The following is a 19,645-nucleotide window of genomic DNA, read 5'->3' as shown; positions in this document are numbered from 1 at the left end:
CAAAAGAATGGCCGTAATTTGCACTTAAACTATTGATATGGTGAAATGGTTACCCACTAAACATACATAAACATAAATATGTAAGTATGATTATATGCAAGTCAACAGTTCATAATCACTCGATATATTTTCATCGAATAAATCCGGTTATGCAGTCGTCGGTTGATTTGGCCACGACATTTTTAATGTGTGTACTAACAACCAAGCAATCCAAGCTGTATTATTTAATGTTATAACAATAATAATAATAAATACACAATAGGTACACTTTGTTTTGCTTAGTCGTGTTTGACCGTCACTAATAACAACACTTGTTTCTTTAATTTGATCTCTTCCTCAAAAATTCTTGTAAAGGTCAAATTTGCAACCCTATATTTCATCCTTTTCCGTGTCCTGTCTCTGTGTGTGTATACATTATATATATATATATATATATATATATATATATATATATATATATATATATACTCGAGGCCTTCAAGCTGGTTTCAATGGAGAAGAAAACAGACAAGTCGAAAAGCAAGATTTGGAGATTACTACCAAAGGCAGCACAAGCGTCGCTTTCATTCCAAAACCCGCCGCCGTTGAGTCCGGGCCGTGACAAGCTCAAAACCCATTTCAGCAAAGGTTTTTCCGGCCCGATTACGTCGGCCATGGTTTCCGACGATGACAACCGAGAGCCCACTTCACCGAAAGTGTCGTGCATGGGCCAAATCAAGCACAGGAACAAGATTCGCAGAACCAGGAATACAGGCACGGCGGCGCGTGAGGTGAAGAAGAAGCCGTCCGGTCTCAAGAAGATTTTCGGGTACGGCGGCGGAAGGAAATCCGATGCTTCAGTTAATCACGGCGGCGGACTTCGGCTGCCGGATAGGGCGGCGAGTCTGAGCCAGATGAGGAGGTTCGCGAGCGGCCGCGGCACGTGCGCGAATTTTGATCGGACAACTGCACGAAATGCAGCGAAGGAGGGCCGGGGTTTCTATTCCGATGAGGAGAGGGGATACAGTGACGGAGAAGATGACGTCATCATCATACCTTTTTCAGCTCCGATTTTTGTGTCTGGAGCCGGAGGTAACGGCGGCTTGGCTTTGGAGCCGAGGAAGGAGATTAATTTGTGGAAAAGGAGGACTATGGCTCAGCCTAAACCCCTCCAGCTGCTTAACCCATAAATCATTTTTATTTTATTTTTAAATATACATAAAATCATCCTTTAATTGTTCTTATTTGTATAAAACAAAAAGTCAATTTTCAAAATGTTTGTAAAATAATTAAATTATTTAAAAAATATATATATATATATATATATTAGAGTCAATTTTCAGCTAATTAATTCATTGCCATCTTATTTGTATAAAACAAAAGTCAAATTTTACTCAACAAACATTTCACACAACAGTCAACCATTAATAAACTCAAATCATATATTCGAATCTACAATCTCGAAATCATATTTTTCGGAACTCGATGAATATTACGTTTACTAAAGCATTTTGATGGATGATTTCGGCCATGCAACCGTACTTCCTAAAGCATCGCCGAGCTTACGAAATTCATCGGTAGGTCTATACATAGCCAAGTTTCGGTCAATCACTTTACCAACCCATACTTTCCAGCAATCTCTTCCCACCGGCACGTGATTAACTAAGCTCCGCGGATCGAATGACGCAACATGCCCTTCTGCCACAACTTCTTCACCGTCAAAATTATACCAATTTAATAATCGGCACTTTGCATGTTGAAGTTCCGTCGATTGGTCACGTGCATGATGATAACTTTCTTGTTCTGACTGAAATTAGCAAATTAGAGATACTCTCAGTATCGAACTTCATAATAGTAATAATTCATTTAAAATAAATAAAAGAATCTTACTTGTGGACTCTCGACATGTACGCTTAAATCCTCAACATTCTTGTTCGGGTTCTGAAAAAAAAGTTTCGGATGACAAATCGATGTATTTTTTTTTTCAAAAAAAACATTACATTGGTTATTCGAGAAGTGTTGTACCTTTTGATTTATTTCAAGGAGTGCTTGCAATTGGGCTTCAATTGTACCGATTCTCTCGTCTTGGGTTTTAACATAGGCTTCGAGTTCCTTCACTCTCGCATTACCTTTGACTATTACGTCCACTTTAGAATGCGTGGCACCAAAACCAAGTCCACGAACTCTTCCACGAGATTCAGGTCCTAAAACTCGTGCAAGCGCATCATCTCGAACACAATCCTTTGACGGCGGATTCTCGGTTGATTCGTTGCATTTTTTTATTTTTTCCTACAAATATCGAACATGATTGCCAAAAACCAAAATTTAAAAAATTAAAATAAAAAGAGAGAATTCATCAAAGTGTACCATTATCTCTGCAGCAGCTTCATTTACCGGTACTCCGTTCTTTTTTTGGTGCCCGATTGTCCATAAATCCACTCGTGTTATTTCATCAGGATTTGGATAGTTTGCTTTCTATATAAATACAATTCAGATTTAGTCAATTATGTGAATTACATCAGCGTGCGACATAAAACATTTAAAAAAAAATCAGATTTAGTCAATCACTCGTAAAATCTTACAAGTTCGTTCTCCAAGCGAGCATAGCCTTTACGACTCATAGTATGAGTGTATTTTTGATTTTTCCGCAATGCGCTAAATCTTTGACTTCTGGCCTAATAACAAATACCAAATTATAACATTATTGTTAAGGTAAAAAAAATTTAAAAAAAAAATAAATAAAGTGAAACTTACTTGAAACGATGTTGCAAGTCTTGCTTTCACAAAATCATCCCAATCCGTTTTCGATTTTACACTCGGTGGCTTAATAAGCTGGAATGCGCGTCTCTTCTTCGGCGTGTTCGGCAACTCATCATTCGCCTTGATAATTTCACGTGTGATTTTCGATTTATACTGCCTCCAATACTTGCCCATCATTTTAAAGATAACACCCTTATGCGAATCGTTCACAATAAACGATTGCTGTACGTAATAAATAACAAATCTTCAATTAAGCAGCCCAATATAATATATTAAATAATACATCAAAGTTCATAATAAAATTTACGAACCTCAACTAACGACCAAACTTCATCCTTCAAAGGTTTCCATTTCTCGTCTTCAAGTTGTTTCCACTCTATCACAATAGGGATGTTTTGGCGCGCTATAACACCAAGAAACGACACGAATTTGACCGAATTTGCACCGAGCGGTTGTCCAGTTAGATTAAAATCTATTTCCATCTTTTGATTAGGGCAATTACGGAAAATTTCCATTTTGGTTGGACCCCTTTTTCTCTTTCGTTGTGTAGATTTGGTGCCATTCGCAACTTCATCCACCTCTACAGACTCCATTTCTTGTCTAATTGATGTTGAATTTTGTTCCGTTTGTAGTGCAGATTCTGAAATTGCACTTTTCTCAATTTGAGCAGGGCGTTGTTGTCCATTTGCACTATTCTCGAATTGAACATCTTCATCTTCAGTATCAATCACCGGTTGTTTATTGGCCACTCTTGTTCGAGCCCTCGTAGAACGCTGCACAATATAACGAAACAATTAGAAACGTATGCACATATGTGACTACATATACATAATAAATTCAATCAATTTCGTTAATTTTAAAAGATGTATTTCGTTTTACCGTCCACGCGTACATCTTCCGAACCACTCAAGCAAAGTCCACTAGGCTGCAAAATTAAACTTTCACATAGCAAATTTTGTTAAGAACACGAAACGAGGGAAATCGAGAACAAATCGTTTAATTTAATCATATATACGAGTCGATATTCAGTGGGCATTTCAAGGTTATTTATTACAACGAACTTATTTTCATACACAGCAAAATAAAATTGATTGACACAATCAATTGAACTCCTGAAAGAATCTTAAAACTTCAAATCCAATTCCTAAACCCGAAACCCGAAACCGAAACCGCAAAAATCGAACCGAATGTGTTTTCGATAAAATCAAAAACCTTACGAAAGAATCTACAGTTTCCCCATTGAGTGGCCCACTAAACACCACAAATTAAAAGGCAATTGAAATCTCCTAGAAATTACAGTACAGAAATCCCCAAATCAAACTTTAGGTATCAATTTATTTGAAACTAATGCTGAATTAGGGTTTTATCGGAGAATTAAAACTAACAAATTACGAAAGAGATGAAAAGGTGAAGAGAAATTGACCTTTGATTCTTCGATGGAGAAGGATGGATCTTCTTTAGTGAAGAGTAGGTAACATTTTTCCTCCTTGAATAATAAATAACCATGCGTTTTTAAATGGGAGAAATCACCAACCGTGTTTTACCAGCACATTGTTATACCTCATACGACGACGTATTCACTTTTCGAGAAAAACTATGTAAAACGGTTTAGTTCCTCGTGGCTTTTCCTTCCTTTTTCTTTTTCATTTATTTCAATATCTTGATTTAATAATTAGTGAAACGGAGGTGCAAAGTGAAACGAAATTTTAAATTTTTACGGTTTAAATCGAAAATTTGATATGAATTGAAAAATATATATGAGATTATATTCCGATTTTCGAACCAATTTTAATTCTGAAAGCTTCGACTTTTTTTTTTTAAGTTCCAAGTTTGCCAAGCTCCGATTTCCTTGGTTAATTGGATCGAAGAATCCTCGTTTAATGGAAAACATTTGGTGAAGTATTTCAATTAACTCCACAACTCCATGATGAGTAATTTCAAATTTCGTTGATTCCGATCTAATTTTCGATTACGGAACAACCTTTTTTCCTTCCAAATTTCAATTTTCATATTTTTTTTGTAAACTAATTTGGAATTAATTTTTCACTAAAAAAAACGATTTTTTTTCCGCCGATTTGTGCCAATAAATTAAAGGATTCACACGATGACCTACAATAACTAATCTCCACACATATACGTGATCTAATTAACGGATTAAAATTATCCAAAGTCTTTTATGATTTAATTAACGATTTTATGATCATTATTTTCCATTGAAATTTGCTTAGTCAATCTAGATTTTTGGATGAGTATAAAGTAACAAAAAGACCAAGCCTTCTACAACATTACTCTTTTAAATAAATAAATGAACAAATCTAATTAATCTTACGTCTCGTTCTCTATATATATATATAAAACCTAATTCTTTGGCTTCATCTTTGGATTCCAAAATTCCTTGACTGAAACCCTAATAATGGCTGGATTTCAAATTCCAAATTGCGAAATAAGAGAGCATATACGAAGGTATGGTGAGTCATTGCCGAGTGATGATGATGCGGTGAGGAGATTTATTTGGGCTATGGTCTCAACTTACTCGATTGTATATCCCGTCTCGTATTTAATAATCGCCGAAAGGTATGAAAATATGGTGTTTATGTATTTATACTTGGTGTATTTGGCAAGCCTATCAATGGTGGTTAAATTCGAGCCCGCGTTAAAACTTGGCCGCTTTGCAAGAAGGTCGTTCGAAAGTTTGTTTCTCGTTGTTTGCGTGTTGGTAGTTTATTTTGTGGACGAATATTGTAAGATGATTTCTTGGCTTTGTGTTTTTTTCCATATTATTCTGCTTCTCAATCTTTTCGGTGATTTGGAAATTTTCGGAATTTTGGATTGTCTTTCGGCCCTTTTGTTAGAGGCGGTGTTGGTTAGTTGCAAATATCCGGAGTTTCTTCCGAAAGTCGCCGTTTTAATTTTTGTTTACTTGGGAGTGTCGAAGCATTTGTATGAGCAGTCCTCCAAAGAGAATGTGCCATGAGAAAGAGCAAAAAAATTTTATTTTTATTTTTTTTGGAAAAAAATCGTGATTTCATTCTCTTTGTTCTTTTTTCTCGTTAATTTTAATTCCTAGCCTTGTTAGTTTTCGTTTAGTTTTGTTTCATATGATTTCGTTAAACGCTCTGGCAATAAACTAGCCAATGCTATTGCTAAGATGAACAATTCGTCTTGTACTGAAGGGTCTTCCCTTCCCTCTCATTTGGCACATTATGCCTAATAATATTATTCTTTTCCCTTAAAAAAATTGTAAGAGCAACTTCATTCTAAATATTAAAATTGAATTATCAAAATTGTAAGAGCAACTTCATTCTGAATATTAAAACTGAATTATCAAATATTCATTTAATATTTGAGATTATATTTTGATATTGATTAAAATTCATCAAAGTTCAAAACTCACTTTACCGTAAACGGAATATACTCAAAATCATTCCCGTGAAATCTCTCGGGTCATTTTCGAATCTTTCATCCGGGTCAGCCCAAATATCCGGGTCTCTGCTCATGGCCCAAAAAGATTGAGTGGTGGAATATAAATATATAATAATAATGCTAAAAAGAAAAAAGTAAAATACTAAACCAAAATCCATTTGCAATAGTCCTTCGCAGCATTAACTAACAAAAGACAAAAATCAAATTAAATGTGGAGAAAGTTTGTAGACAAGCTTTACATAAGGGCTGCAAATTTGTGTTCTGAATAGCAAAACTGATTTTCTGCCCCTTTGCAAAATGACATGACTTTTGTGTGAAGTACGATTTAATTTGTGCTTTTTTGTTTCATGATTAAAAAAAAAAAAAAAAAATCGAACTTAATTACATATGATAACGAATCTAATTCAAAATAAGTTGTATTCATAATGAAATACACATATTCCATATAATGGAAACACTATTCGTTTTTAACATCTACGCATTATTGGGGCTTAATCCCACTTTGCACCTTTTACCTGCAGAACATAATAAATCATTCACAATGCAACCTTAATCGAATAATTAAGCATAATTTATTTTTTATTGGTGTTTTTTTTTGGTGCAAAATAACAAATTAAATTGTTATTTCTTCAACATCTACCATAATTTCGAGCGCACAAAGTGCAAAAAAAAATTAAAATCATACCGGATAATTGAAAAAAAAAAGAATTTCTTACTTAAATAAAATCTAATAAAGTTTTATCGGTAAATTATTCGATTGATAGATCTTTTGTTGTAATTGGTGGAAATGTTGGGTATAAATATTTGGAAGAAAATATAATTTTCAGATAACTTTATAAAGAAATAGCTGAATTTTTTGTTCGTAAAATATTTTTTGTGATAAAAAATATAACTTTTAAATACCACTAAATTACCTTTATTAGCTTTAAAAACTCATATGGGATGCATTATGCATGATAGTTTGTATTTCGAGGGTGCAAAGTACTATTAATTTATTTCGAGGGTGCAAAGTGCTAAAATTGTATATTTAAAGGGTGCAATGTGGGATTAAGCCCATTATCAGTTTACAAGTTTTGAGTTTAAACTAGTTTTGTGTAAAACTCAGATTTTGTTTAACAGCTAATTAAATAATTGTGTAATCTTGTTTGGCCTAGTAGAACATAATTAATTAAGGGTAAATTACAACTATTCCTGAGGTATAGTTAAATTATAAAAAAATCTCTTGTTTGGATAATTATAATTACCCCTTCAACTATGAATTTTTTTTGGTCTCATAGAACCTAATTAATTAAGGGTAAATTACAACCATCCCTGAGGTATAGTTAAATTATAAAAAAATCTCTTGTTTGGATAATTATAATCACCCCCTTCAACTATGAATTTTTTTACGCCTCCACCCTTATGGTGTCAAATTCAACATAATCATGTAGATTCCGTGGAATGTGATCTAATTTGTACTCGTTTTGTGGAAAAATACAGTTTTTAATGCACCACAATCTGTTATATACAGGCCAAAAAAAAAATCTTATGATCATCTCGCTTTAAAATGTGGAGCTCAAAGGGATAATATGGGTACAAAAGTGATAATATTCCATATAATCTCGAAGATTCCACTAAATTTGAAACCGCAAGGGTGGACGTGTAAGAAAATTTATGGTTGCTGTAAATACCCAATCAGGAGGGGGTTTTGCGTAATTTTATCATATCTCAAGGGATTGTTGTAATTTACCCATTAATTAATAACAGTAAAGAAAAAAAAAAAGGTAATTTCCAGTACCATTTTTTGCAGCTTGTATGTGAAAAACAATTAATTAAAGGTCTGTCAAAAAATTAAATGAAAACCTTTTTGGTGAAGTTATTTTTGTCTTTTTACTTGGTATCAGGTTGCTCACCCGAAATAGAAATGCAGACTCATGTGATATCAAAAATTTATATATATATATATATATATATATATATATATATATATATATATATATATATATATATATATATATATATATATATATATATATATATATATATATATATATATATATACACGTTGCATCTACAGCCATTACATACATACTACTTAATTCATGTGTTCTTAGCTTTCGAGAGAAAATTAGTTTTTGAGAGATTTCCACAGAAAACTGAGTTCTTTGGAAAATATATATATATATTTGCATTTTCACAAACAACTCAAGAGAAGAAAAAATGGCTGCTGCAGCATTCGGGGCTGCCGTTGCCTTGCTCGTAAGCGCTCACGTGGTTCTTTTCACCACAAACGGTAGCATGAGGAACAAACTACACAACATGTTCGGTGCTGATGATCTAGGATACGCCTTCGCGAAGATTGCAATCGGTGCAACTTTTGGCCTATACATCTTTATCTTGTTCTCACTAGCCGCCAAACCGAACCGGAACCCGATTAGATTTTACCGAGCTGTCAAGTTCGGCGTAGATGTGGTGATACTTGCGGGGTGCACATACCTCAGCGAGACCTTGGACGACGCTCCATCCCGGGTGGTCGCCTTCTTGTGTATACTCCACATACTTCCTGCAGCTAACATCCTGTGAGTTTACAGCACTCTAACCCTAATACATATTTAATATTCTTACATTTGCAATTTATTACTGTTTAGATTTTAAGCACTCAAATCATTAAGATTTTTCTTTTTTATTTTGTCCATGTATGTAACAGGATGGAACTTCTGATGACAACTACGGCGGAATTATTATTATTATTATTGCTTATGTTTTGTGATTTTAATTAATTATTAGTTGAACTATTTGTTTTTAATTTGGATGCTTAATATTTCTGTATTTCGTTGCAATTGGACTATGTTCCGTACCTAGTTTATTTGTATCCTAATTAAGTGATTGTATTCGAATTTGTGCGGTAATCGAATATTTTTCACATGGAAAATATTGTTTTTTTTGCCTTTTTTTCAAAACTATGCTACTGTGGATTGTGGTAGTGGATTTGAGTTCCTGTTCGGCTTCTTCTTCTTCTTTTTTTTTTTTTTTTTTTTTTTCAATATTTTGCTGTTTATAAATTGCAATAATTTAATATAGAATGAAAATATGTTACAAATTGCAAATTTAAATCGTAAAATTATTTATAATTAAGAAATAAATAACAAATGTTTCATTAAGTAGTTACATTTATTTGTAGTTTCATTCCCACAAAATAATATAATATAATGGGCTCCATTACATTATTGCTTTACTAATTCCTAGGAATTCATTTCTGAATTTCCAGTTTGGGCAACTTTTTATAAAACCTAGTAAAAACACAAAGGCAATTTCAACAACAAATTAAGTAATATTTATTTAGTCAAACATTCTATTTCTGGAATTGTATAATAAAAAAAAACGGAATGACAGAATTTAGCTTTTCAAATGGATGTAAACATTTGTAGCAAAAGGCCTATTTTTATGTTGAAGACCAGTCAAATAGTCTTCTAAGAAATAATCAACGGTCTTTATTTTTTTCGTAATTAATATTCGGAATATATTATTATTTATATTTAAAAAGAATTTTGGTTTAACGTCTGCTTTAGTACAATTGATCCGCATCCCCACATACCTTCGATCCATAATCAAAATCGAATTAGGTAGATGTTTAGTGGATTTAAATTTGTATATTTTTTTATAGGGTAAATTACAACCACCCATGAGACATGGTTAAATTACGAAAAAACCCCTTTTATTTGGGTAATTACAACCACCCCTCAACTAAATTTTCTTACACGTCTACTGTTGTGGTTTCAAATTTAGTGAAATCTTCTAGATTATATGTAATATTATCACTTTTGTACCCGTTTTATCCTATTCGAGCTCTATATTTTGATGCTAGATGATCATAAAATGTGTTTTTTGGCTTGTATATATCATATTATGGTGCATCAGAAACTGTATTTTTACACATAATGAGTACAAACTAGAGCACATTATTCGAAATCTAGATGATTATGTTGAATTTGACACCATAAGGATGGAGGTGTAAGAAGATTCATAGTTGAGAGGGGTAGATGTAATTTTATCCAAACAAGAGGGTTTTTTTTGTAATTTGACCATACCTTAGGGGTTGGTTATATATATAATTGACAAAATAGTTCTTTATTTATAATTTATGCAAAAAAACTGTTCATTTCACAAAAAAATAATATAATTGATAAAAGAGTTCTTTATTTCTTAATTTTTGTTAGGTTATAATTAATTAACTTTGTATTATTTTATAGTGAATTATAAAATAAATTGCATAAATAAATCAAGGAAAAAATTTAAAATACAACATATAATTAATTTAAAATTAAAATTCAATTAAGTATTACAATTTAACAATAAAAAGAATTAAGTAAATTTAAAAAACCTCAGCTCAAATCCAGCCGTTGATATAAACACAATCCAACGGCTGCTAAAAAGGCGTACATGTGAATGACGCTGTAATCCAATGTGGCGGGTCAAAGGGCGTCGTTTTGAATGACGCCTTTTAAGGGCCGTCCGATCGTCCAGATCAATCTCGGGCCGTCAGATTAAGAAGACATAATTGAAGAGATGGCCATTGATCCAGACACAATCCAACGGTTCTTAAAGAGCGTCGTTTTAAATGACGCTTTATTGTATTTATGAAATCAATCATAAAATCACCCCAGTTTTCAAAAAAAAAAATCTCGAAATATTGTAAAAAAAAAATGCCCCAGAGACTGAGGTGGCTCCCGCCCCTGAAAAAGAAAAACATTTTTTTCATTATTTTTCTTATTTTAATTTAGTACTTATTTATTTATTTATGGACTTCCGCTCCACAAATTTTATTTTTATGCACTTTTAGTCTGGAATTTTTTTCTTTCCTAGCAAAAATCTTTTCTTTCCAATGAATTTCTACTATATGTGATGTATCCGAAAATTGAAGTTCAAATCGATGGAAAAAATAAAATTTAAAAATAAAAAAATAAAATAAAAGAAAAATGAAGATCAAACCACATCGTTTTACCACTGTTCTTGTTTATGATAATCATTTAAAAAAGGGATCATACTTAACCAAGATAATTTTTCAAACTATTTTATTGGAATGATTTTCGGCTAAGTTTGTCAAGTTAGTTTAGATTATTGATAAACTAAAGCCTCAAGTATCTCGCATTCATAAGTCAATGTAGTATTTTTTTTTTTAAATAAATTTAAAAGTGAATTACAACCATATCTGATGTATGGTCAAATTACGAAAAAATTCCTTATGTTTGGATAATTACAACTACCCCTCTCAACTATGAATCTTCTTACAAGTTCACTCTTATGATGTCAAATTCAACATAATCTTCTAGATTCCGTGGAATTTTCTCGAACACCACAGTCTAATGCATACAAGCCAAAAAACATATTTTACAATCATCTTGCTTCAAAATGTGGAGTTCGAATGGGATAAAACGGGTACAAAATTGAGATTATTCCATGTAATTTAGAAGATTCCACTACATTTGACACCGCATGTGTGGACATGTAAGAAGATTTATAGTTGAAGGGGTGATTGTAATTACCTAAACATGAAGGTTTTTTTCCGTAATTTGACCGTACCTCGAGGTGGTTGTAATTTACCCTAAATTTAATCAATATATTTAAAACCTTATTTCTTGGCTTCAATCTGTTTCTCAATTTTCCATTCAGTCGATCTCCACCACCATTACAACCCTAATGGTATCTTTCTCAATTTTTTTTATTTTTTTTTAATCTTCTCTTGATATTATTTTCTACAACTTTTTGTGTAAGATTATTTCGAACTTGCTTCAATTTTACAAAAGAATTTATATGAAAATAAATACACACATTTGAAGCTGATTGTCGGCCTTTTATTTTGTTACAGGAAATCGAGATGGATCGATCTAACATTACTAGACGACGGCAAGGGTAAGTATCACCATAATCCACACTGAAAAAAAATTAACAAAAAAATCACAAAGATTGATATATTTGTTTCCTTATAATTACTATAATAAAATTATTTAATTAATTATGCAAATATTTGTAGGTGGTTTATCGATTATATTATTCTCAACTGCCATATGATGATCGGAGATGACGACGAAAATAAAACACTGGTTCGAGAACTTGTTAAAAGAGTTGTTCAGAACCTCTTATTTATTCCCTCACTCATGTGTCTTATCTTTCTTTTCTTAGTTACTAATAACAATTCAATTGGTATTGTAGGCGGCGTAGCGTCGTACGCCTACTTAATGTATTTTGCATACCTAGGAACTATGCATAAAATCGAACCGCCGTTGAAAATATCTCCGTCTTTTAGATGGTTCTTTGATCCCGTAGTTTTCCTTGTTACCTTGTCGATAGTATTATTTGTCGACAATATTTGGAAAATTACATTTAGACTCACCATTTGTTTTCATGTAATGCCATTACTCAATCTATTATGGGATTCTCAAGTTTTCGATCATTTCGATTTATTTATGGCTATATTGGTCGAGGCAACAATGGTTTGCTGCAAATATCCCGAGTATGTTCCGTATCTGGTTGTTTTCGCTGTTGTTTTATTACAATTCATCAAGCATTACTATCAACTATCAAGAAACGAGTTCCAATGAGGAAAGAGAGTGGCGTATTATTTTGTGTTTTTTTTAAGGTCGGTTGTAATAATCGACTTGGTTGTAACAATCGGCTTCATTACGGAACTATGTTACCTTTTGTTATAAAATTAGATATTTTTGATCATATAAACTTGAAAATTACATATTTCTATTCATATGTAACTAACTAACTCTCATTAGGAGAGTTGGTACCTAGTCTTTACCAATAGGGTAAAGGTCAAGGTTCGAGTCCTCCCCTCCCCTATTTCCCCTTGTAATGAACTTGAATCTACTAAAAAAAAATTCATATGTAACGTAAAAAATACATAATAAAATTGATGTTATACATGGAAATTTGGTGAAATTTTGAATTTTCTTAATTAATAACTGAATAAAGAAGAGCATACCAAACCAAGAAAAGGCATTTACTAAATAAATAATTTTTTTTGGATGGTGAACAAAACCACCAAAAAGAACCGATCAAAAAAAGACAGAAAAGCCCTCAGGATTACATTTATTTCACAAAGATGGGATTAGGTTTTCGAGACAAAACATTTTTTTTATATATAAAGATAATACATAAGAAATAAAAATATCAAAATTAGAGCCTCTTAATATTACTTTTTCCGTAGGCCCAAGGCGCAGGCCTTATACCTACCCCATGGGCCGGGCCGGGTAAGTGTAACTTACGCGCAATTTTACAAATTGATACTATACGTTCAATTTTTAGGGAAAAAAAAAGGGAATATTGTAAGTATTTTCGAAAATTAAATTTGATCGGAAATCAAAATTTCACTTACCTTGCAAATATGTTTCAATTTTTTTTTTTACAAAGAATGGAAATCAAAATTTCTGAAAATCTGAATAAAAAATATTGTTCCAAAGTCGCAAATGTTACAATAGAATTTAACGAAATTCGAAAATTGCGACCTAAATCCATCCCTAATTAGGCACAATCAGATAACTCAATTGTTTAATGAGTAATTTAATCTCTTTATTTTTTTTTATGATAAAGATCTAATAAAATGATCATAATTATCCGAAATCTTTTGAATTATTTTATGATAATGATTTTCCATTAAATTGTAGAATTGGTCTAGAATTTGGATAAGTGCCAATCTCTATATCTTGGATTTTATGTAAATCATAACAGCCTCAATCTCTCTCTTTCTCAATTTTCCTCTCAATCGATTTCCACGCACCATTAGAACCCTAATGGTATCTTCCTCAATTTTGATTCCCTTTTTTCTTTCTTTTCTTATTTTAATTCCTTTTTTGTTTTTAATATTCTCTTGATGTTATTATGTAGAACTTTTTGTGAAATCATTTTTTGAACTTTAATTTTACAAAACGAATTCATTTGAACATACATACATATATTTGAAGCCGGATTTTTTCTTCTTATTTTGTTGCAGGAAATCGAGATGGATGGATCTAACACTACTACACGACGACATGGGTAATTTTCACTGTAAAATCCAACGAAAACGTGTGCTTTTGTAGAACCGACACCTGGTGAAATACACCATATAGGCATACACCATTGATCTACACGTGTGTGTGGTTAGTGGATAGTTATTTATGTAGATCTACGACTTAAAATTACATGATGTATTTCATCAGGTGTGGGATCCCATAAGCCAAAATGTGTCATACTATATTATATATTTGTTTCCTTATTGCTATAATTTTTTTTAATTAATATAAAAAAAATTATTTGCAGGTCGTTTCGCGATTATATTATTCTTAACTCCTACAATAGGGATTACAAGAGCGATTACGGAGTATTCCGGTTTGAAGAAATTGTGATGAAAATTGTTTGTTACCTACTCTGTGCTTGCTCAATGGGATATCTTTTATATATTTTATCTGAGATAGAAAAAAATTCGATTGCTCTTATAGGTGGGGTATTTGTATTCTTCTACGTATTCCTTTTGCTCCACCTAGTATTTGTTCATAAAATTGAACCACCGTTAAAACCACCTCGATACATCAGATACTTGCTTGATGTTATGTTTTTTCTTGTTACTATGACCGTAGTATTATGTGTGGACAAGTATTCGACAATGATATGTTGGCTTATCGTGTGTTTTCATGTTATTCCGCTTCTCAATCTTCTGTGGGATTTTGAAGTTTTCGACTATTTCGATTTCTTGATGGCTATATTGGTCGAGGGAGCATTGGTTTGTTGCAAATATCCGGAATGTGTTCCGTATTTTGTTGTTTTAACGGCTCTCTTATTGCAGTTGACGAAGCATTACTACCAACTGTCACAAGATAAAGAGTAGATTATTCCTTTTCTTTTTGCTTATGTATCTGTTCTTTTGCTTTTATCTTGAAATATTTATTTTAGAATAAATCTTTTCATTTATTAATTGAGTATATATCATGTATTATCTACATCCAACCAAAACCCTAGTATGTAGTAACAACAGCAGCACCGAAATTTTATTTGTTTCAAACAATTTTTAGATTATTCTTACTCGTAATTATTTATCACTATTGATATTGACATAAACATAATATTACTGAGATAACATAATATTAGTTATTGAATCTAATAGAATGTCTTTTTTTTATATAAATATAAATATTGCTGAGTTTACATATATTTTATTTTAGTCAAATATTATATTTCTGGAATTAAATATAAAAAACAAAACGGAATGACAGAATTTAGCTTTTCAAATGGATGTAAACATTTGTGTAGCAAAAGGCCTATTTTTATGTTGAAGAAATAATCAACGGTCTTTATTTTATATTTAAAAGATTATTGGTTTAACGTCTCCTTCAGTACAATTGATCCCCATCCCCACGTACTTTCGATCCATAATTAGAATCGAATTAGGTAGATGTTTAGTGGATTTAAATTTGTATATTTTTTTATATTTTTATTTCGAAGTTCTGCGGATATAATAAATTAAGGTTTAGCATCTAAGAAAATATATATATATATATATATATATATATATATATATATATATATATATATATATATATATATATATATATATATATATATATATATATATATATATATATATATAAATTGGGAAAAAACAAAATTGAATACATATAAATAATGTTAATCTATGAAGCACGGACACGGAAACGGCAATACAACGAAACGACTTGTTCGAAAAATGAAGATATGGGAACTTGGGGAGAAACGAGTAAATATTAAAAGTATAGGGATATATTTATTAATACACTAAGTTTTCAAAATTTGTAGTCGATCAATCTCCGCGATTACATAATGGTATTCTTCCCAAATTTTTTGATCCTTCCTTTTCATCTTTAAATTGAACATACGCATTTAATATATATATATATATATATATATATATATATATATATATATATGCGCTAATTAGACTATACCTATATATGTTTGAAGCCTTTTCTTTTTTTTCCTCATAAGGAAATCGAGATGGATGGAGCTAAAAATACTAGACGACGACATGGGTAAGTGTAACTATAATCGACACGGAAACAAATCATAACAGTTAATAGTTTATTGTCCCCTATTTACTATAAATAAAAGTTTATGTAAAAAATATTTGCAGGTCGTTTCGTGATTATATTATTCTCAACTGCCACCACAAGACCAAAGAAATCGCGATCGAATCCACACTGTTTGAATATGTGAAGAAAATTGTTTGGTGTTACCCCTGTCTCTCAATGATTATTCCTATTTATCTATTGTCATATAAAAATGATATTTTATCTTGTATTTCATTACTGGGAATGTCCGTCTACTCTTTGTTCTTGGCATACTGTGCGACTCTGCATAAAATCGTACCGCCGTTAAAATTCCCTCGATCTTTCGGATGGTTCTTTGAAGTTATATTCTTTATTGTTACTTTGTCCATAGTCTTATTTGTGGACAATTTTTTGAGAATGACATGCTGGCTTAGCATTTGTGTTCATATACTTCCAATGCTCAATCTTTTGTGGGCTTGTGAAGTTTTCGAACCTCTCGATTTCTTGATGGCTATATTGATTGAGGGAGCGTTGGTTTGTTGCAAATATCCGGAATGTGTTCCGTATTTTGTTGTTTTGACGGCTGTTTTATTACAAGTGGTGAAGCATTACTACCATCTATCGAAAACGAGTTCGAATGACCGAACGAGCTCTCACCCTCTATGAAATAGAGGCCTTTTTTTCTCTCTTTCGATTTTTGTTAACGTAGGTTGTAATAGTCGTTGGTTGGCGTAGGTTGTAATAGTCGTTGGTTGGCGTCAACTGTCGTTTCCTACTTTCCTTTAAATCATTATCATTCCAAAAAAAATGAATAAAATTTCTAAAATTTGATATTTTGGACCAATATAAATTTGAAATTACATATGTTAAATGTGCATCTTTGTGGAATTATTCTTATTTATTTTCAAACATTAAAATCGAGTCATAGAATCTCGTATGTATTGCAATTTTGATTCAAACAAATTAAAATTTCTGAAATTGGGAATAAAACTAGTGTTCCAAAAATTACCATCATATATCCATCCCTAATCAGGCGTGATGACATAACTCAATTATTTAATTAAGTAATTTAAATGTTTTTGGTTTTATTAATTAATTGATACAGTAAATTTGTTGATAATTCTAAATTTACTATTTCTGGTTAGGTACTAGTTAAATCTTTCTAATTAACCTTCTTATAACTTACAATCAAGGGCGGACCCAGTAATAGACTGGGGTGGCTCCCGCCCCTGAAAAAGACACATTTTTTTTTTTTCATTACTTTTGTATTTTAATTTAGTATTTATTTATTAATTTATGGACTTCGATCTCCAAATTTTATTTTTATGCACTTTCAGTCTAGAATTTTTTTTTTTTCCTTAAATCACCTCATTTTCTATCCCAACAAATATCTTTTCTTTCGAATGAATTTATACTATATGTGATGTATCCGAAAATTGAAGTTCAAATCGATGAGAAAAAAAAAATAATAAAATAAAAGAAAAATGAAGATCAAACCACATCGTTTACCACGCTATTCTTGTTTTATATGATAATGATTTAAAAAAGGGATCATACTTAACAAAAATAATTTTTCAAACTATTTTATTGGAATGATTTTCGGCTAAGTTTGTCAAGTTAGTTTGGATTATTGATAAGTTTTAGCCTCAAGTGTCTCGCATTCATATGTCAAAATAGTATTTTTCTTTTAAATAAATTTAGGAGTAAATTATAACCGCGCATGTGGACATGTAAGAAGATTTATAGTTGAGGGGGTGATTGTAATTACCTAAACATGAGGGGTTTTTTTCTGTAATTTGACCGTACCTCAAGGTAGTTATAATTTACTCTAAATTGAATCAATATATTTAAAACCTTATTTCTTGGCTTCATTCTGTTTCTCAATTCTCCACTGAGTCGATCTCCACCACTATTACAACCCTAATGGTATCTTCCTCAATTTTCTATTTATTTTTAATCTTCTCTTGATGTTATTTTCTACAACTTTTTGTGTAAGATATATTTCGAACTTGCTTCAATTTTACAAAATGATTTATATGAAAATAAATACACACATTTGAAGCCGATTGTCGGCCTTTTATTTTGTTTTAGGAAATCGAGATGGATCGATCTAACATTACTAGACGTCGACAAGGGTAATTTTCACTATAAAATCCAACGAAAACGTGTGCTTTTGTAGAACCGGCACCTGGTGAAATACACCATGTAGGCATACGCCATTGATCTACACACAACAACACACACCCACGTGTATGTGTGGCTTAGTGGATAGTTATTTATGTAGATCTACGGCTTAAAATCACATGGTGTATTTCACGAGGTGTAGGATCTCATAAGCCAAAACGTGTCATACTATATATTTGTTTCCTTATTACTATAAATTTTTAAATTACTACTAAAAACATTATTTGCAGGTCATTTCGCGATTATATTATTCTTAATTCTTACAAGAGGAATTACGATGTATTCCGGTGTGAAGAAGTTGTGATGAAAATTGTTTGTTACCTCCTATGTGCCTGCTCAATGGGATATCCTTTATATATTTTATGTGAGATAGATAAAAATTCGATTGCTCATATATGTGGGGTATTTGTATTCTTCTACGTTTTCCTTTTGCTCCACCTAGCATTTGTTCATCAAATTGAACCACCGTTAAAACCACCTCAATACGTCAGATACTTGCTTGATGTTATGTTTTTTCTTGTTACTATGACAGTAGTATTATATGTGGACAACTATTCGACAATGATATGTTGGCTTATCATGTGTTTTCATGTAATTCCGCTTCTCAATCTCATGTGGGATTTTGAAGTTTTCGACTATTTCGATTTCATGATGGCTATATTGGTCGAGGGAGCATTGGTTTGTTGCAAATATCCGGAATGTGTTCCGTATTTTGTTGTTTTAACGGCTCTTCTATTACTTTTGATGAAGCATTACTACCAACTGTCACAAGATAAAGAGTAGATTATTTCTAATTAAGTAGTGGGCATGTAACATTTTCGCCATTAACAAATTTTGTTTATTATATATTCTCTTTCCTTTTTCTTTTTGCTTATGTATCTTTTCTTTTGCTTTTATCTTCAAATTTTTTTTTAGGGTAAATCTTTTCATTTATTTATTGAGTATATATCATATATTAATACACTAGTATGTCGTAACAATAGCATCACGGAAATTTTATTTGTTTCAAACAATTTTTAGATTATTATTTTGTCTTACTCGTAATTTTTTTTTTTTTTGACAAAACAGAATTTTATTAAGCCAAATTGGCAAGAGATGATGGGAGGAAAGAACCATCACCACCACTATGACATAGAGTCGAAACAAGGGCATGTGCTAGTTCATTGCCTGAGCGTTTAACAAAATGAAAACTACAGGTCTCAAAAGCGCGAACTAAACTAAGACATTCTTCAATAATTGCACCAATCAAGGAATAT

The 19,645-nt window shown here is 31.6% G+C and overlaps 2 protein-coding genes and 2 long non-coding RNA genes across 5 annotated transcripts; 3 read left to right on the top strand and 1 right to left on the bottom strand.

Annotated features, from left to right (window-relative positions):
- Positions 1–449: 449 nt before the first annotated feature.
- On the top strand, positions 450–1,254 carry LOC105950697 (uncharacterized protein At1g76070). The gene has a single exon (XM_012974066.2). It carries the CDS (start codon positions 492–494, stop codon positions 1,167–1,169), a length of 678 nt encoding a protein of 225 aa, XP_012829520.2. The 5' UTR covers positions 450–491; the 3' UTR covers positions 1,170–1,254.
- Positions 1,255–1,315: 61 nt separating this feature from the next.
- LOC105950786 (uncharacterized) lies at positions 1,316–4,325 on the bottom strand. Of its 2 annotated transcripts, none has more exons than XM_012974152.2 (9): positions 4,163–4,325; positions 3,619–3,664; positions 3,051–3,512; positions 2,734–2,961; positions 2,562–2,654; positions 2,347–2,454; positions 2,005–2,268; positions 1,870–1,920; positions 1,316–1,786 (listed from the first exon to the last, which is right to left on the bottom strand). In XM_012974152.2, exons 2-9 carry the CDS (start codon positions 3,631–3,633, stop codon positions 1,481–1,483), a joined length of 1,527 nt encoding a protein of 508 aa, XP_012829606.2. In that variant the 5' UTR covers positions 3,634–3,664; positions 4,163–4,325; the 3' UTR covers positions 1,316–1,480. The 2 variants fall into 2 exon arrangements, with proteins under 2 accessions (XP_012829606.2, XP_088671858.1); XM_088815732.1 differs by having other exon boundaries at positions 3,619–3,677; positions 4,163–4,222.
- A 7,066-nt stretch (positions 4,326–11,391) lies between these two features.
- LOC105950671 (uncharacterized) lies at positions 11,392–13,009 on the top strand. Its single transcript, XR_016030554.1, has 3 exons — positions 11,392–11,841; positions 12,008–12,051; positions 12,173–13,009. It is a non-coding gene; the product is annotated as an uncharacterized LOC105950671 (long non-coding RNA).
- Positions 13,010–13,811: 802 nt separating this feature from the next.
- Positions 13,812–15,106, top strand: LOC148771941 (uncharacterized). The gene is made up of 3 exons (XR_016030553.1): positions 13,812–13,940; positions 14,138–14,181; positions 14,446–15,106. It is a non-coding gene; the product is annotated as an uncharacterized LOC148771941 (long non-coding RNA).
- The last annotated feature ends 4,539 nt before the right edge of the window (positions 15,107–19,645 follow it).

This window comes from Erythranthe guttata, chromosome 3 (genome assembly GCF_056151865.1).
Source record: "Erythranthe guttata isolate IM_541 chromosome 3, IM_541, whole genome shotgun sequence".
NCBI classification, from domain to species: domain Eukaryota; kingdom Viridiplantae; phylum Streptophyta; class Magnoliopsida; order Lamiales; family Phrymaceae; genus Erythranthe; species Erythranthe guttata.
This window is presented reverse-complemented; position numbering and strand designations above follow the sequence as displayed.